Source organism: Carettochelys insculpta, chromosome 2, assembly GCF_033958435.1.
Source record: "Carettochelys insculpta isolate YL-2023 chromosome 2, ASM3395843v1, whole genome shotgun sequence".
Lineage (NCBI taxonomy): Eukaryota > Metazoa > Chordata > Testudines > Carettochelyidae > Carettochelys > Carettochelys insculpta.
The window spans coordinates 6,831,227-6,849,552 of NC_134138.1; the positions used below are offsets into that span (position 1 = coordinate 6,831,227).

General features: G+C 58.5%; 2 protein-coding genes across 2 annotated transcripts; one reads left to right on the forward strand and one right to left on the reverse strand.

Annotated features, from left to right (window-relative positions):
* Positions 1-7,600: 7,600 nt before the first annotated feature.
* LOC142008399 (heat shock protein 30C-like) lies at positions 7,601-8,612 on the reverse strand. Its single transcript, XM_074985590.1, has one exon. The coding sequence runs from the start codon at positions 8,554-8,556 to the stop codon at positions 7,837-7,839; it is 720 nt and encodes a 239-aa protein (XP_074841691.1). The 5' UTR covers positions 8,557-8,612; the 3' UTR covers positions 7,601-7,836.
* A 7,412-nt stretch (positions 8,613-16,024) lies between these two features.
* LOC142008400 (heat shock protein 30C-like) lies at positions 16,025-17,030 on the forward strand. Its single transcript, XM_074985591.1, has one exon. It carries the CDS (start codon positions 16,104-16,106, stop codon positions 16,818-16,820), a length of 717 nt encoding a protein of 238 aa, XP_074841692.1. The 5' UTR covers positions 16,025-16,103; the 3' UTR covers positions 16,821-17,030.
* The last annotated feature ends 1,296 nt before the right edge of the window (positions 17,031-18,326 follow it).

Sequence of the window (18,326 nt, forward strand, 5' to 3'; positions counted from 1 at the left end):
GGAGGGCAGAGGGAATGGAGGAGGAGTAGAGGAAGGAGGGAGGAGAGATGTCACAGCAGGGGTTTTGTTGGGTGGGTCAGGCCAGGGGAGGGAAGGCAATAGGTGGAGGGGTGAGGGATTTCGGGGTTTGGGGCGGGAGGGCGCTCACAGAGGTGAATGTGAAGCTGATCCATGGTGGGGTGGGGGGAAGGGCTGCAGTGCTCAGTCCCAGCATCTGTTTGGAGGTGTCCATGCTCCAGTTCTTGGCACCAGCATCTCAGGATGCTGGGAGGGGTCTGAGCTTGGGCAGCTTCTGCAGCCCCAGGCCCAGCTCCTGTGGGGAGCATTGGGCTGGGCTCCTTGCTGGGGGGCTCATAACCTGCACCAGCATGGACTGTGGTACGGGCCAGGGCTGGAGACACGGCATCTTTCCCTGGCCCCCACAAAGGCTGTGTCTGTGTGGGTGAGGGGGGCTGCGGTTGCTTTGTCCAGCCCTGGAGAGGGAGGTGAGGGAAGAAGGACGCACTGCAAACGGCTCTTTCCCCAGACGTGGCACAGCAGCAGGTCGGGGCTGGGGCTTTTCCCCTGGCACAGCAATGGTGTGGCTGGGCGCTGGGGGAGGGGAGTCAGGGTAGAGGCTCTTACCTCCCCTGGCAGGTGTCACCAATTGCCTGCTGTTTTCCTGCCTTTGCTACCCCCAGTGGTGAGTCTGAAGTGGGTCATCCCTCCTGTCGGTGCCCCTCCCTTCCCACAGCCTGGGGAACTCTGGCATTTCAGGCATTTCCCACTTTTCTGCCTCCACCAACACCTGACCTTGGTTTAAGTTAGGGCGGGAGGAAGCTGCGGACCAAATTCTATGGCTGTAACTCTTCGGGTTTAAGAGGAGTCTCAGAGAGGTAGCTCTGGTAGTCTGTATCTTCACAAAACAGAACCACAGTCATGTGTTACTTAAAGGATTAACACAATTGTTTCTTAGCTTTGGTGGGGCAGAGCCACCTCTTCAGATCTGGAAAAGACGATTTTGTGAACAAACATCACATCCACAGATAGACTCTGCAATCTCGAACCGACTAGGAAATTGGCCCAGGATTGCCCATGTATTTAAGAAAAGTGAGGTGGGTTATTTTTCCTGTGTTTGGAAAATAAACAGAAAATGTCCACGGTTTTTACAAATGACTGTGTTTTTGGAAAATGAAGGCATTGGTATTAAGAAAAGCCTGAGATTACGCAGGGCTTGATGGCACTAGACAACATTTGCATTCTTTCTGTCTTTGGTGAGAATAACTAGAGGGGTGGGCAAATGTTGGGGTGGGGAATGGGTGATGGAACAAAGTGAATGGAGTGGGAGTGAGAAGTTGGGGGCTGGGACAGTCAAGGTGCTCAGGGCAGGGGCCAGGGTGGAGGGTGCTGCAGTGAGGGTCCATGGTTGCTGTAAGGGCAGAAGGCTTGTGGGGTGGTGGTAGAGAAGCAGTGGCAGGAGTTTGGATGTGTAGGGCCCGGCCCAGGGAGAGGAGGGGTTGCTGGAATGAGGGCAGAGTGGGTGTGACTCAGAGCTCAGCGTTTGGTGTGAACGGGGTCTGAGCAGGGGCAGAGGTGTAGATGTCTCAGCAGGGTTTTGGTGTGGGGGCAGCTTAGAGCTGGGGTGGAATGTGGCAGAGGGGAGGGCAGGGGGGTGATGCTTGATTGGCGGGATAGAAGTGGGGCAGGGTGAAGAGGTGCAGGTGATTGGAGGAGCTCTAGTTAAAAGGTGGGGTTGTTGTGATGAGGGAAGGGTGTGGTGCTGAGGACTGTGTGTGAGAGGCTCAGACACCGGGTAGGCGGTGATGTCAACATAGGGGTTTTGTTGTGGGGGTTCAGAGCAGAGGGTGGAAAGTGACTGAGGATAGGGGGTGAGGGCTGGGCACAGAGAGGTGGGTGTGGGAGAATGGAGTTGGAAGGACAGGGCAGGAGGCTTGAGGCAGTGGTTTAGGTTATCTCAGGAGGCTTAACAGGGGTGGCCACAGCAGCAAAGTTAGAGCTGGTCTCTGCAGAGAGAGGAGAGGGCTGACAAAGTGGGGTTTGTGAGGATTGTATTCTCCTGGCTGGGTTGCACATTTCCTACTGTCCTCTAGGTTGTTGCTTGTGTGAAGCAGTGTCATCTGGCTGCAGAGGATGGAAGCAGGGACAGGGCCCCAGCTCAAGGATCCCCTCTCCCCAATATAGATTGAAGTGATTGTGCCTAGTTCTGACCAATCTCTTCTACACCATGTCCCTGTCAGCTAGTGACCTTCTGTTTTACCTGGTGAACGAGAGTCACATCGGACTGCGGAAAGGGTGCAGGGCACAGGGGGACCCCCCCTCCCAGTCGATAGTCTACAGGGGTGGACAGATTCGGCCCTGATGGGGAAGGAATCCTTTTATAATGGTTCATTGTCTTGGTGGTCTTCCCATGGGTGTTTATTATCTCAGGTTGTCCTTGTTTTCCCTCTAAGCTGTCATCCAGCCTCTCCCCAAAGGGTCCTGGGTTGTTAGTCTGTCCCGTTTGACACACGTATGCACACCAGCAGCGCCGCCTGACTGGCTCCGATCTCTGTGTGACTGCGGTGAGCAGGATTGGGCCCCGGCAGCCCCTGGCTACACCAACAGAATTTCAAAGAGCACATCCTTCCATTCTTTTACCCTACTATATTACAATGTCAGCTTCAGGAGTCACAACAGAATAATGACCATAAGCATCTCTGTCTGTGTCTGCTTCAAAATGGTTTGATAGGACAGACAACAGTGTTCTAGATCTGAAGAAGTGGGTCTGTCCCAAGAAAGCTCATCGCCTAACAAATTATTGTGTGAGCGTTTACGTGCTACAGGACTACTCTTTCATTTTGTGATGATACAGCCTAACCTGGGTACCACTCTGTGACCATTAAATCTTAGTACATCAAGACTTGACTACGTAGAATGTTCTCTATACACCACTAAAAAAGTGAAATGGAAAAATTTCTTGTACAATTCCACAGAAACTCTCCAGTGTGGGAACCCTTTGTTAACCCTCCCCACCCCCATGGAAACCTACAAGATTCCAGATGGAGTCCAGCTCCAGGTGGCATTCTTACATCTACCCCATCCATAGAATGGGGTGGGGTGGCTGGCCCAGGTTCTGATCTCTTATGGGTCCTGCAGCAGCCATCACAGCTGTCTTTTGGATTACACGAGGGACGATTAGGAGGGCAGGTTGCAGCAGTGGGGGGGAGGGATGTAGGAGCATTGAGAGGTTGGCTACACCACCCCTCTCCCTCCTGCACCACACAGCAGGAGGGCAAAGCCAGGGTCAACCTGCTCCACTTTGACCTGCTGAGTCTCACCCTCCCAGCCCACTGAGCCCCATGTCTCTGTGGAGAACCGTGGCGCTGTAGGCCAGGATAGCAGAGCAGAGTGGAGCAGACTGAGGCTGATATTACTCATGGGGTGAGTGATGGGGGTAGAGCCAGGGGAGGCAACCCATCTCATGTTGCTGACGAGAACTCACTGGTTTCTGCATTAGCCTGTTAACTTCAAGGTTATGAGCTCAGTCCCTGAGGAGGCCAGTTAGGGACCTGAGCACATAGTTCATTTAAAAAAAAAAAAAAAGGCGGGGGGTGGTGGGTGGTGTTTGGTCCTGTCAAGAGGGCAGGGGACTTGACTCAATGATGTCCCAAGCTCCCTGCCTGCTCTATGAGCTGCGCATGTGCATTTCAGGTTGCAGTTTGCACTGCATGTTAAGTACATGGGAAGGGACAAAGGGAAGTGACGCCCTGCTGTTGTCATCAGCCACTGCTGCCGTGTCCTGGCCCAGGTGTGAGGGTGGAGTTAAGGGGGTAGGACCCAGCAGGACAGGGTGGTGGGGTGCTCCAGAGGGCAGGTAGGTGGCTCAGCAGCGTGACCAGGGACAGTCTCATGTAACCTCTGTGGATTCAACATGGGTGTTGCCCTGATGAGGGGCTGTTGCCCAAACCCTATTCCTTGCCTGGGGTAGACCAGTGCTGCTGGCCCAGCAGGACAGGATCAGGGGCGGGGAATCCCAGAGGGCAGCAAGTGCTATCAGTGGCATGATCAGAGTACAGACACAAGAGGCCTCCTGGGCTCCAACCCACCACAAGTGTTCCCCAGCCTAGTTGGACAATTCTGAGTTGGGGCTCTGGGGCTCTCCTTGGCCTTTGAGCAGCTCTGAGCCATGGAGGGCATCTGCAAGGGCTGGCTGGAGGAAATGGCCCTCGTGGCTGATTGGCACTGGCACATTGCAAGGCAACAGCACCTGTATTCCCCCATCATGGTTGGGAAAGGGCAGCAACTTTTGTGGGGAGGGATACCTTAGTGGTTTGAACATTGACATGCTAAACCTGGGGTTGTGAGTTTAATCCTTGAGGAGGCTATTTTGCGATTGGGGCAAATAGATGTCAGGGATGGTGCTTGGTCCTGCCAAGAGGGTAGGGGACTGGACTAGATGACCTGGCAAGGGCCCTTCCAGCTCTAGGAGATGGGTGTGACTTTGGGCTTTTGGCTTCCAATCATCACCTCTGCTTGGCAGAGCCCCCACCAGCTCTCTCTCTCCTGTGTGGGAGCTTCCTACTCTGCCTGCACTGTGAGCTCCCCGACAATCCAGCCTGAGCACACAGGCCTGGGGCTGTGCCCAGCTTACCCAGTAGGTCTCCATTACCACCTGCTCCTGAGTGAGCACAGTGACAGTTCCAGTGAGATTAGTAACAGAAAGAAAGCCGTGCTAGTCTATATACTATCAAAACCAAAAAGCAGTAAAGTAGCACTTTAAGGACTAACAAAATAATTTATTAGGTGATGAGCTTTCGTGGGACAGACCCACTTCTTCAGACCATAGCCAGAACAGAACAGACTCAATATTTAAGGCACAGAGAACCAGAAACAGTAATCAAGGTTGACAAATCAGAAAAAAATGATCAAGGTGAGCAAATCAGAGAGCAGAGGGGTGGGGGTGGGGGTGGGAGTGGGGACTCAAGAATTTGATTAAGCCAAGTATGCAAAAGAGCCCCTATAATGTCCCAGGGCTCTTTTGCATACTTGGCTTAATCTATTTCTTGACTCCCCCTCTGCCCCGCCCCAACCTGCCCCACCCCGCCCCTGTGCTCTCTGATTTGCTCACCTTGATAATTTTTTTTGATTTGTCAACCTTGATTACTGTTTTTGGTTCTCTGTGCCTTAAATATTGAGTCTGTTCTGGTCTGAAGAAGTGGGTCTGTCCCACGAAAGCTCATCACCTAATAAATTATTTTGTTAGTCTTTAGAGTTCCAGTGAGAGTATTGCAGAGACAGCACAGGGCCGGCCAAGGACCATCCCACACAGCTCACACTCACCCCAGCTCCAGCCTGAGCTCTGGTCAGTTTCGGCCCTTCCCGCCCTGCTCCCCACTGGCAGCCCCCCCATGGGAAAGCCGGAGTCTTTTATCCAATGGCCTTGTCGGATCTGTGAGCCAAGGGAGAATCCAGTTTGAACCAGCCTGTGTGAGTCTCTCTGGGCAGGGCGGCCTCTCTGAAGGGGTCACGACCCCGCTGATGTCACCTGATTGTCCCCCTGCCCCCGGTTTTTACCTGGCAAAGGGCTGCGCGCACCCGCTCCAGGAATTACAGCCAGGCCTTGGCCCACAACGATACCACGACATCACATGGTGGGAGCTCCCCGGGGTGCTGCAGGGCACTGCCCCATGGCTCACTCTGGGGCTCACAGGGCACCTGAGGAGGGGCAGTGAGGTATATGGGCCGGTGGTGTCCAGGCTCCAGGAATTGTCCTGGCCAGGTCCCCCAGCTCCACTCGTGTTTAGCGCCGGATCTCCCCACCCCCACCCACACCCCCACCCACGCATTCCCCACATTCACCTGCCAACCCGCCCTCCCCTGCCAGACCCGTAGGCAGGAGAAGGGACTCGGACGCCTTCAGGGCACGGCCAAGTCAAGAAATCTGCCACCTCTGCACCCCGCAGCAGCTGTGACGTCATCGGGGGGGTTTATTTCCCGCGAAAAGAGAGACACTGGTACCAGAGCTGCCATGAGGGGCCGAGGCCGATGGGCGGGGTCTGCTAGGGAGGGGCGGGGCTGGGGGCGGGGCTCCGGGCTGGGCTGTGCCTGCTGGGTTCCCCGCGGGACGGGCAGAGTCTGGGCGCCGCGGGGGCCCGATCCTGCTCACCGCAGTCACGCAGAGATCGGAGCCAGTCGGGCGGCGCCGCCGGTGTGAACGCGGGTCGGGCGCCCGTCCCGGGGCATCGCTCATGGCCCGCGCAGGGCCGTGACTGTCAGCGGGGTTCACGGATCTCCCGCTCGAGCCCAGCGCTGCGGCGCACACACCGCGGCCGGAGCAGGGGTGGGAGGCGGACCCACTCCGGGGTGTTTCTCCTTCTCAGCGGGGAGCCCTGCACCGGCGGGGCCCCAGTCACATCAGTGTAAAGAGCCCCCGCCCCGCTCCGCCCGCCCGGCTCCAGCTTTGTCCCAGCTGCTTTGTTCCTGTCTCTGGGTGCTGGCACTCGGGGAGCTGCGGCTACTGTCGCCCCCCCGCCCACCCTTCGTTCCCGGTGCGCGTGGGGCTCCCGGGGCGGACAGCGGGTACCAGCCCCACCGTACACAGCGCCCGGGTGACACGTGCGGCGGGTGGCTTTGCCGGGCCTGTGTCTCTCCGCGGCACAACCTCAGCTGGGCGCCGCTCTCGGGCCGAGGCCGGGCCGCTGTCAGCGCGGTGCGCCCAGCCCGGGAGGGACCTGACAGCCGCGGGCAGCAGCCCACGGTCAGGCTGGGCCACGCGAGGCTCCAGTCTGTGGCGGAATCGCTGCCTTGGCCCTGCAATCCCGGCCTGGGGACACCGCGGGTGGTGCCCGCGCAGGGACCCCCGGGATGTTCGCCCCGCAGGTGCCCGGCCCGGGCCGGGACTCGCACTGAGCCGCACCGGGGACCGTCAGGAACAGCGGGTCGGTGGCTGAGGCGCTGCAGGACTCTGGGTTGTTGTGACGCTACAAACCAACTCCTCCCCCCCCCCGGGACCCATCACTGGACAGTAATTCCCCAGGGCTCCAGCTCTGCCCGGCCCCAAGGCTCGGTCTCGGCCCTGCCCGGCCGACCCAGAGCTCTGGGGAAGGACGATTCGGGAGCTGCGCCGCGGGCTGTGGGCTAAGGGCCCTGGGCGTGACCTGACCTTTAACCAGCAGCAATAAACACCTCGGCTGGGCTAAGGGGCCTGGCTCTGCGCACCGCCCCTGGGCTGGCGGAGACGGTGGACCTGGTTCGTCGCTGGCGGGTGCAGGGGCCTCGCCGGCCGGAACAACTCCGGCACACGCCAGTAATGGCGAGAGTCCTGGGCAGGGAAGCGGAGCGGCCAGGCCTAAGTTCTCCCCAAACTCGGGTATTTCCTTTAACCCTCTGGCCCCGCATAATAGCCCGCCCCAGTCCTCAGGCTCCCAGTCATTGTAACCCGCCCCCACTCACCTACCCCGGCTCAAAATTCTAGGGGAGTCAGTGCCCCCCGCGAGACAGTTGGGGGCTGGGGGGGGGATCGTTCAATCACTCTACAGCCTTTGTTCAGACAACAGGTTTTTCTTTATTCTCACAACTACACCCAGTGGCACAACTCACAGACCTTCCCCCCCCCACGTGAAAACCCCCAGCCCTGATCTCGGTCCCCGCCCGCGCAGTCCATCGCGCACAAACGTTCCCAGGTACAAATCCAAGTCCCGGACAAATCCTGCACAGACACATCAGAGGCGGAGATGGAAACTCGGAGCATCATCGCTGGTCCCGTCACTTCTCCCGGGGCCAGTCAGGGGCCGCCCCACTGTGTCCTGTGCCCGCCCCAGCGGCAGCGACGTCTGCCCCCAGCCGGGCTGAGCCGAGTCAATGGACCCCAGTCCCGGGCTCACGAGGGTCCCGGCCGCTGGCAGGAGCCTCCGGGGCCGCGGCCCCGCTCTCGCCTCCCGTCTCCAGCTCGCAGCTTCCCGGCTCGTGGCCCTGCGGGGCCGGGGCGCCACCTCCCGCCGCCGCCTCCTGGCACACGCGGATGGGAACTGCCCGACCCGCCGCAGCCGGCAGGGCCACACGGGGCGCCTCGAGGCACAGCTGCCCGGCCGGGGACAGCGAGCACAGCACGGCCTGCGCATCCACCTCGGCCGGCAGCAGAGTCTCTCGCCGCAGCTCCCGGTACTCGTACGAGCGGACTCCAGCCTCCGACTCCGCCCGCTTCTCCCGCCGCCCGCTCACCGTCACCTTCCTCCCGTCCACTCGCACCGCCAGCTCCGCCGGGGAGAAGCCGCTCACGTCCATGAACAGCCGGAACTTCTCCTGCCCCGGAGCCGGACCCGGACCCGCTGCCCCGGCCTCCTGCCCGGCGCCCTCCGCCCCGCGCTGGCTGCTGCGCTTGTCTTCCCCACGGAGAAGAACACGAGCCAGGAGCAGGGAGCGTCTCAGCCTCTCCATGTCCTCCAGGTGCGACTGCACGTCCCCCACCAGCTGCTCCCACTGGCTGGGAGGCTCCGCCAGGAGGCTGCGCGCTGGGGCGCTGCTGCGGAGCCACAGGGGGTCATAGTCGTGGGACCACCACACGCGGAGCGGGAGCATCTTGCTGGCCTGAAGGAACTGAGACAAATTTACGTCGCTGCCGCTCAGTCGCTCCGTCCAGCCCCTGTCAACTACTGCTGCAGCTGCCCCCAGCGCTGCCTTTTATAGTGAGCGGAGCGCGCGCCGGACGCCTCGGGAACCTTCGTGCACGGGAGGCGGGCCTAAGGGCGGGGCCTACTTGGGAGGGGCGGGGCTAGGGGCGGGGCCAGCAGCGGCGCTCCGGGCTGGGCTGAGCTCGATCCTTCCCGAACCCGCTGGGTTCCCCGGGAGGGGCCGAGTCTGAGCGCCGCGGGGGCCAGGCCAGGGGCTGCGGGGGCCCGATCCTGCTCACCGCAGTCACGCAGAGATCGGAGCCAGTCGGGCGGCGCCGCTAGTTTGAACGCGGGTCGGGCGCCTGGCCAGGGACTGCCCGTCCCGCTGCATCGCTAATGGCCCGCGCAGGGCGGTGACTGTCATCGGGGTTCACAGATCTCCTGCTAAAGCCCAGCGCTGCAGCGCACACACCGCGGGCGGAGCAGGGCCGGGAGCCCCCCCACAACTCCGGGCTGTTTCTCCTTTGTAGGGGTTGGGGCCTGCCCAGGAGGAATCTACTAAATCCAGGTTGTGAGTTCAGTCCTTGGGGAGCCCTTTGAGGTGTCTGGGGCAAATAGATTAAAAAACAAAAGTGTCAGGGATGGTGCTTGGTCCTGCCCAGAGGGCTGGGGACAGGACTCAACTACCTCCTCAGGTCCCTGCCAGTTCTATGCGATGTGTGTCTCCACGGCAATGCAATGCATGGCCATCAGTGAGGTACCTTCCCATGAGCCGCTATTCATCCTTGGCGACTTCAGCGCCAGGGTTGGCAGCGACCACCACAGCTGGCCATCCTGTCCGGGCCAGTTTGGAACAGGGAAGATGAATGAAAACGGATGGCGCCTCCTTGAACTCTGCTCCCAACATGACCTCTGCGTAACCAATACCTTTTTCAAGGTCAAACCCCAGCACAAAGTTTTGTGGTGACACCCAAGATCGAAACATTGGCACCAGCTTGAGCTCGTCCTTACCAAACGCAGCCGTTTAGGTAATATCAGGGTGACATGTAGCTACCACAGCGCAGACTGTGACACTGACCATTTGCTCGTGTGTAGTAAGATGAACATCCAGCCGCGAAGATTCTTTCGCTCCAAAAAGGAAGGGAGGCCGCACATTGACACTGGCTAGACTCGTGACCCTTCAAAAGTATGCGAGTTTGTCCAAGCACTTGAAGAGGCCTTGCCCCGCCCGGACGACACTGATATCAGAAAAAGATGGGAACAACTACAGGACGCTATCTATAATACTGCAATATCTACCTTTGGGAAGAAGACAGTCAAGCCTGCTGATTGGTTTGAAGCCCACACTGAAGTGCTGACGCCCCTGATTGAGAAGAAGAGACAGGCACTGGCTGCATACAGGTCCTCTCCCAGTGAGGTGAACCTGCAGGCGCGCCGGTCTGCTCGGAGTCAAGTGCAGCAGGTTGCTCGGCATTGTGCCAATGATTACTGGCTCCAACTCTGCTCCAAGATTCAGCAGGCCGCGGCACTGGTAACATGTGAGGAATGTATGATGGGATCAAGCAGGCCATCGGTCTGTCACAAAGAAACACTGCCCCATGTAAGTCGGCCACAGGCGAGGTCTTGAAGGACAGAACCAAGCAGATGGAACGCTGGGTGGAACACTACTCACAGTTGTACGCCAGAGAGACCGTAGTTACAGAGAGAGCCCTGAATGCCATTGAGTCTCTGCCCACCATGACTGAACTCGATGCTGAGCCCACCTTGGAGGAACTCAGCGATGTGCTAAAAGCACTCTCTTCTGGAAAAGCCCCAGGGAAAGACGGTATTCCCTCAGAAATCCTCAAATGTGCCAATGGTACCCTAGTTTCAGAGCTGCATGGAATACTTTGCCAATGCTGGAGAGAAGGCAGCGTACCGCAAAATATGAGGGATGCTAACATCGTTACTGTCTTCAAGAACATTCAAGGGTGACAAAAGCGATTGTAACAACTATCAGGGCATCTCCCTTCTCAGTACCGTGGGGAAGCTATTTGCATGTGTTGTTCTCAAGAGGCTCAATGTTCTTGTGGAGAGAGTCTACCCTGAGTCTCAGTGTGGGTTCAGAGCTGAATGGTCCACCATAGACATGGTTTTCTCTGTTAGGCAACTACAAGAAAAGTGCAGGGAGCAGAACAAACCTCTGTATATTGCCTTCATCGACCTGACCAAGGCATTTGACCTCATCAGCAGAAAAGGTCTGTTCGCGATTCTGGCTAAGATCGGCTGCCCCCCAACTCTGCTCAGCATTATTAGGGCCTTCCATGAAGGCATGAAGGGGACTGTCGTATAGGACGGATCCACATCCGAACCCTTTGAGATTCTCAGCGGAGTGAAGCAGGGGTGTGTGTTGGCTCCAACACTGTTCGGCATCTTCTTTGCAGTTTTGCTCAAATATGCCTTCGGAACTGCTACAGAGGGCATCTCTCTCCGCACAAGAATGGACGGCAACCTCTTCAAACTGTCGAGGCTTAGAGCGAAGACCAGGGTGCTTATGAAGCATCTAAGGGAGTTCCTTTTTGCTGACGATGAAGCTATTGCTGCTCACACTCAGCAGGAACTGCAGTGATTCATAACTCGCTTTGCGGATGCATGGATGGAATTTGGTCTCACAATCAGCTTAAAGAAGACCCAGGTGATGGGTCAAAACGTGGGTAACGAGCCATTTATCTACATGCTAGACTACGAACTGGAAGTCGTCCATGAGTTCATGTACCCAGGCTTGACAATCTCGGACAACTTGTCACTTGATAGCGAGATCAACAAGCGCATTGGAAAAGCCACCACAACATTCTCCAGGCTGACAGAGAGAGTCTAGGCTAACAATAAGCTCACTGTACACACTGTCAGAGAACCAACAGCATTCGGCTAACTGAGAGACATAGAGGCTTCTCCGGGGTAGAATTACAAGGTGTTTATTATGCGCCTAAGGTACCTCTCCAGAGAGAGGGACCCCGTATAACAAAGTCATGGATCATTTATAGTCTTAACTTGCATACAGTTGATTGGTCAAACACAGGTACTAGGACACATTTGATTTTGAGTGGATACAGACTACAGTAACGGATGAACAAACAGGTATGTTCCAGCTGTCAAGCGGTAATTCTTCAACATCTTAGCTTTGACAAGCCAGTACTCCCAGTTCAGTTACATCCAGGTCTTTCCAGCTCCTTACAGTCCATTCTGCACATTCCTGTGTGAGGTCATAGCATTGTCTGCATGTCTGCCAGCAAGTGAGCAGAGCTAATCACATGGGCACTGAGCCTTACAGAAGCCGTGTTAGTTACACTAACTTTACACAGCTCGCCACAACACCAAGGTGCCGGTCTACACAGCCTGTGCTTTGAGCACACTGCTGTACGCCAGTGAAACATGGACTTTGCGCTCAAAACAAGAGCGGCGGCTCAACACGTTCCACATGCGCTGCCTTAGGCGCATACTCGGTGTCTCATGGCAGGACAAGGTCCCCAGTAGCACAGTGCTTGAGAGGGCAGGCGCCACCTCCATGTTCGCCCTTCTCAAACAGAGGCGTATGCGCTGGCTGGGCCATGTCTCACGCATGACGGATGGCCGAATACCGAAGGACCTCCTCTTTGGCGAACTGGCGTCTGGAAAGAGGCCGAAAGGGCGACCTAAATTGCGCTACAAGGACACGTGCAAGCGTGACCTCAGCGCTCTCTCTGTCAGCGTGAACACCTGGCAATCGCTCGCCCCAGACAGGCAGGCCTGGGAACAGGGAGTGAAGGAAGCTCTTGCGATGTATGAAACTACCTTGGTGAAGGAAGCGGAAGACAGGAGAGCCCTCAGGAAGATCCCTGCCCGTGATACCAGAGCGACATCTGCCTACTGCTGCTCACAGTGCGGAAAGGACTGCCACTCCCGCATTGGATTGCACAGCCACAGAAGACGCTGCTCGAATCAGTCCAACTGGGGAGCAAACCCATGATCCCTTGGGATTGAAGGATGCCTACCTACGTGTCTCCTTATAGTATTATGAGTCACCTCGTTATAAAGAGCCCCTGACCCCCCCACCCCGCCCGGCTCCAGCTTTGTCCCAGCTGCTTTGTTCCTGTCTCTGGGTGCTGGCACTCGGGAAGCTGCGGCTGCTGTCACCCCACCCCCCTGTTCCCAGTGCGTGTGGGGCTCCCAGGGGCGGACGGGGTGGGGGGTCCCAGCCCCTGCTGTACACAGCGCCCGGGTGACACGTGTGGCGGGTGGGTTTGCTGGGCCTGTGTCTCTCCACGGCACACCTCAGCTGGGCGCGGCTCTCAGGCCGAGGCCGGGCCGCTGTCAGCGCGGTGCGCCCAGACCAGAGGGAGGTGACAGTCAGGCTGGGCCATGCGGGGGTGCACTCCATGGGGGAATCGCTGCCTCGGCCCTGCAATCCTAGCGCAGGCAGGGCAGAGATCAGTGGGGCCGGGGACAATGCAGGTGGTGGTCCCACACAGACACCCGGGATGTTTGCACTGCAAGTCCCTGGATGGGCCGGGACTCGCACTGCGCCGCACCAGGACAGTCAGTAACACAGGGCCGGTCACTGAGGCGCTGCAGGACTCAGGGTTGTTGTGACGCTACAAACCAACTCTGCCCCCTGGGACCCATCACTGGACAGTAATTCCCCAGGGCTCCAGCCCTGCCTGGCCCCAGCACTCAGCCTCAGCCCTGCCCGGGAAATCAAGTGCACTCGGGAAGGAGGAGGACACGCAATTCAGGAGCTGTGAGCGCTGGGGGGTTGGTTCCCGACCGGATGGGAACTGTTCAGGGTGCTCGGGGGCCTTGGGCAGCTCTGGGACTTGGCTCCTCTCAAAGTTAAGACAATTTTGTGTCTCACAAATGAGGAGTGGGTAACAGCAGCGAGGGTGGAGCTGGTCTGGTGGGCGTAGGGCTGAGGAAGTTGGTGCGTGAGGATTTTATTCTCCTGGTTGGGTTGCACGTGTTTCCATCTGTTCTCTAGCAACCCAAGGTGGTTGCCTCAGTTTCCCGTGGCACAGCGTCGGTGCATAGTGGCACTAGGCGTTTCTTTTGTTGTGAGGACTTCTCAATGGGAGGTAATGGCCCTTTGTAATTTGGGCAAGCAGGTGACACTTTTCTTCCCCTGCGAAGGTAAGGGGCCTCTTGGCCCCTTATGAAAACTCAGTGGGAGGTTTTGTTTGGCTAGCTCCCGGTACTAAAAGGGGGAAGGGTCCATGAGAAACAAGGGCTCTGAGACTGACAGTCCCCAAGCACAATGGAGAGAGGCCAACAGGCCAGGTCAGCCAGATTGACAGGTTGACAGGCCAATCAGAGAATTAGGAGGCTGGGTCCCAACCTCCCTCTGAACTGGGTTTTGGCTAGGTCTCCCTGGGGAGAGGAAAGAGCTAAGGAGCACAGGAGGCAGACCTGTAGTGACTGAGCCAGCGGCCCATTCAGCCCAAAGAGCGCCAATCCTGTGCTAAAACAACAGGAAGCCCTGGGGCAACTTGTAGACTGACATGTTTTGGAGCATAAGCTTTTGTGGACAAAGACATGCTTCATAAGCTGCATGAAGCAGCTCTTTGCCCAGGAACGCTTACGCTCCAAAATATTTGTTAGCCTATAAGTCACCACAGGACTTCTTGCTGTTTTAGAAGATACAGCCAAACTCCGCTGCACCTCTGACGCTGTGCTAAGCCGCAGACCTGCAGTGAGCAGAGAGCCAAACGGGGAGTCAGAGAAGCAATGCAAGGAGCTGGAGGCTGGCAAAGGACCACAGTCTGCAGCTGGGTGTGGTGTGTAGCTGGGACTAGCAAAAGGTGGAGAGAGGCTCTGGGCAGGGAGACAGCACAGCCAATTTTAGTAAGGGGCCAACAAGCTTTTTGCATTTGCAGGGGAAGAAGGGTGTCACCTGGTTGCCTAAGTTACAAAAGGCCATTGCCTCCCATTGAGAAGTCCTCGTAGCAAAAGAAACGCCTGTTGCCACAATGCACCGATGCTGTGCCAAGGGAAAGTGAGGCAACCACTTTGCAGGTCAGACACGGCGAGGGATTGTAACTCCGAGTGGGAGAAAGGTCTTGCCACTTCGAGCCTGAAGTCCTGTGGTCACTGCATGAGGAAGCGTGTTCAACCTGCAGCCCCCACCCCAGCAGCACAGCCGGGGCCTGAGAGAGCCCTGGGACTTCCCAGGCGCAGAGTGTGGACTGTGCTTACACTCAGCAGACTGTTGGTTGTGACGTCCCAGTGCCACAGAGCAGGGCTGCGGGTTCTCTTTTAACCTTTCTCATTTTTCCTTATTCTTTTTGTTTTCATCAGTCTTGTTCACTAAACTGTGTTTGCTTTGCACTATATGTAGTGATCAGCAGCTCAGGAAAGCCTCCAGTGCGAAGAGAGAGCACCCTGGAGCGGGGACACCATACCCCCTTCCCTAAGTGACTGCAAGGTTTGGGTTCAGGCCCAGAAAATCTGGGCCCAGCCTTGGCGGGATTTCAAGGCCTCTGCTACTCAGGAGGGTAGAAGGGGAGCCCTCAGGGGGTCAGGGAGGCCATTGGGTAAAGGAAGTGGGTGGGAGAACTCAGACCTTTTTGCTGGTGCGCGGCAGGGTGGTAATATAGAGGACAGTGAAGTCCCCGACCACAGTGGGCTCATTCCCCCATTTCCACAAACAGGACAAAGGAGGGAAGAGGGACATGGCAGGTTTGAATGGGAATTGGGCTGTTGAGTGGGACCGCCTGGGCTGGCTGCAGAGGGAACAAGGAGCCACAAGGCCCCGCCAAGGGGAGCCCCTCCCCCCGGACCCCTCTCCCCGAGACGGACTGTACCAACGGGTTCTGGCTTCTGTTCTGACCTGTCTGTTCGATGCAGCTCCCCGGGTCCCAGCACCCAGAAACGGTAACACAGCAAATGTGACTCGGGCCCCTCCGGGCCAGGGCTCCCTGCTGCGGAGCAGAAACAGCCCGGAGTTGGGGCGGGGGGGCGGCTCCCGGCCCTGCTCCGGCCCTGCTCCGGCCGCGGTGTGTGCGCTGCAGCGCTGGGCTCTCGCGGGAGATCCGTGAACCCCCCCGACAGTCACCGCCCTGCGCGGGCCATTAGCGATGCACCGGGACAGGTAGTCCCTGGCCGGGCGCCCGACCCGCGTTCCCACCAGTGGCGCTGCCCGACTGGCTCCGATCTCTGCGTCACTGCGGTGAGCAGGATCGGGCCCCCACAGCCCCTGGCCCGGTCCCCGCGGCGCTCAGACTCGGCCCCTCCCGGGGAACCCAGCGGGTTCGGGAAGGATCGAGCGCAGCCCAGCCCGGAGCGCCCACTGCCGGCCCCGCCCCTCCCGAGCAGGCCCCGCCCTTAGCCCCGCCCCCCAGCGCGCGAAGGTTCCCGAGGTGTCGGGCGCGCGCGGCGCTCACTATAAAAGGCTGCGCTGCGGCGGCTGCTCCAGTGGCAGTCAGCGACGAGACGGACAGAAGCGGCTCCTGCGGCGTTGGGCAGCGGCACCCCCTTAACTTGTCTCAGCTTCTCCGGGCCGGCGAGATGCTCCCGCTCCGCGTGTGGCGGTCCTACGACTACGACCACGACCCCCTGTGGCTCCGCAGCAGCGCCCCAGCGCGCAGCCTCCTGGCGGAGCCTCCCAGCCTGTGGGAGCAGCTGGTGGGGGACGTGCAGTCGCACGTGGCGGACATGGAGCGGGTGAGACGCTCCCTGCTCCGGGCTTATCCCCTGCTGGGCGGGGAAGACGAGCGCAGCGGGCAGCCGAGGCGCAGCGGCCGGCAGGGGGCGGAGGGCGCCGGGCAGGAGGCCGGGGCGGCGGGTCCGGGTCCCGATCCGGGGCAGGAGAAGTTCCGGCTGTCCATGGACGTGAGCGGCTTCTCCCCGGCGGAGCTGGCGGTGCGAGTGGACGGGAGGAAGGTGACGGTGAGCGGGCGGCGGGAGAAGCGGACGGAGTCGGAGGCTGGAGTCCGCTCCTACGAGTACCGGGAGCTGCGGCGAGAGGCTCTGCTGCCGGCCGAGGTGGACGCGCAGGCCGTGCTGTGCTCGCTGTCCCCGGCCGGGCAGCTGTGCCTCGAGGCGCCCCGTGTGGCCCTGCCGGCTGCGGCGGGTCGGGCAGTTCCCATCCGCGTGTGCCAGGAGGCGGAGGCGGAGGCGGCGGCGGGAGGTGGCGCCCCGGCCCCGGAGGGCCACGAGCCGGGAAGCTGCGAGCTGGAGACGGGAGGCGAGAGCGGACCCCTGGCGGCTCCTGCCAGCGGGTAGGATCCCCGTGGGACTGGTGTCTATTGACTGCCCCAGCCGGGCTGAACCGCGTTACAGAACTTGGTGCAAATACCTCCCGTCCTATGCCTGCTTTGATTGTACTCCAGCCTAGGGTCTCAGCTGTTGGGTGACTGCGGGGCTCTGCTGCGCACACTTGTGTGGAAATCATGACAACTCTTTTGTTTGTAAATACACAGGCTCTTAGCTAAACTGTGTTGTGTGAGCTCTTTCTATGCAGAGGGATCTGCTTTTCTGTATTGCAGAAATCTGTCTAACTTCTCTAGAGCAGCAAAAGGCGAGGGCTGCTCCTGGGGGAGGAGCCGTGGCCTTCATGGGCCAGTTTAAGTAAGTGTATGGCCAATCCTGAAAGGGGCTCTTGAGTGCAGACTCTCAGGGAGTTGGGGAAGCAAACAGGCGTGCTGGGGGAGGTCAGGGATTTTCCCTGCAGAGGGAAATAACTGGGGGTGGATGGGGTCCGGAGTAGAAATTCAGGCTCCAAAGTGTACCTGCAGCAGCTTGTGCACCACGTTCCTGGCCCTGTACAAGTCATAATACCTGAGGAGGGAATGGCAGGGCTAGTGATGGGGAGGGGGGAGTGGCCCAGGTGTGAGCCCAGCAGAATGGTAGTGTTAGGCTGCAGTGAAGTAATTAACTAATGGGAGAGGTTGGTGGAGGGAGGATTCTGCCATGGTGAAGGAACCAAGGACCAGGCTGGACTGTCCAGTACCGAGCTGGCAGGTACCTTCTGCTGTTCAGCTGTGTCCTGCAGCTTGTTATGCTAGGCTGAAAAGGTGTTAAGTTTAAACCCTGTGGCATTTTTGATCCAAACTACTCCTAGCTTTGTCCAGCTGCAGTCTTGTCCCACCTCAAAGGCTTCTGCCCAGCCCAAGCAGTAGGAAAAGGGATAAGAGCTCATAGGAAGAGCCTTGAGGTGGAGGCAGAGATTGGGGGGTGGGGATGGTCCTTGGCAAAGACCATGATGGTTACAGATCTGGTACAGCAGGTGCAAATGGAGAAGAAAAGGTGCCTCTCCCTTTAGAGCCAGTGGGGGACTGGCCCAGCAGCAGAACCCAGCCCCTCCCCCTTTCTCTTTCCTCTAGACCTAGAAACCTTAGAAGGGTCCCTCTAGCTGATGGAGAGCTTCAGGCCCCCAAGGGCCTAGCCGAATGTAGCTCTGCCCCTGAGATTTATGTAATGGGGCTAACGGTCTTTCACGAAGTAGGGGCAGGCAGAATGCTCACAGGATCTCCCACTGGAGGTGAAAAGTCAGGCTGGCACTGGACCAATAGCCCTGCTGAGAACTCAGCCGAGAGGCCTTACAGCTTGCTGTAGTGTTCCCTGCTACCTGGGAGGCCTGAAGCCCCACCAGCTGCTGGTGAGGAAGCTGGAGGCAAGACACTGGGTGGCATAGAAGCTGCAGCAGCAGGAGGTCCAGGCTTGGCTTGTAACAGACAAGACACAGTAATGAATACAAGCATAATCCTACCACCATCCCACTCCTGGAGC

Excerpts from the sequence above, each read along its gene's own strand:
- LOC142008399 (XM_074985590.1), bottom strand. The coding sequence starts at position 8,556 with ATGCTCCCGCTCCGCGTGTGGTGGTCCCACGACTATGACCCCCTGTGG.
- LOC142008400 (XM_074985591.1), top strand. The coding sequence starts at position 16,104 with ATGCTCCCGCTCCGCGTGTGGCGGTCCTACGACTACGACCACGACCCC.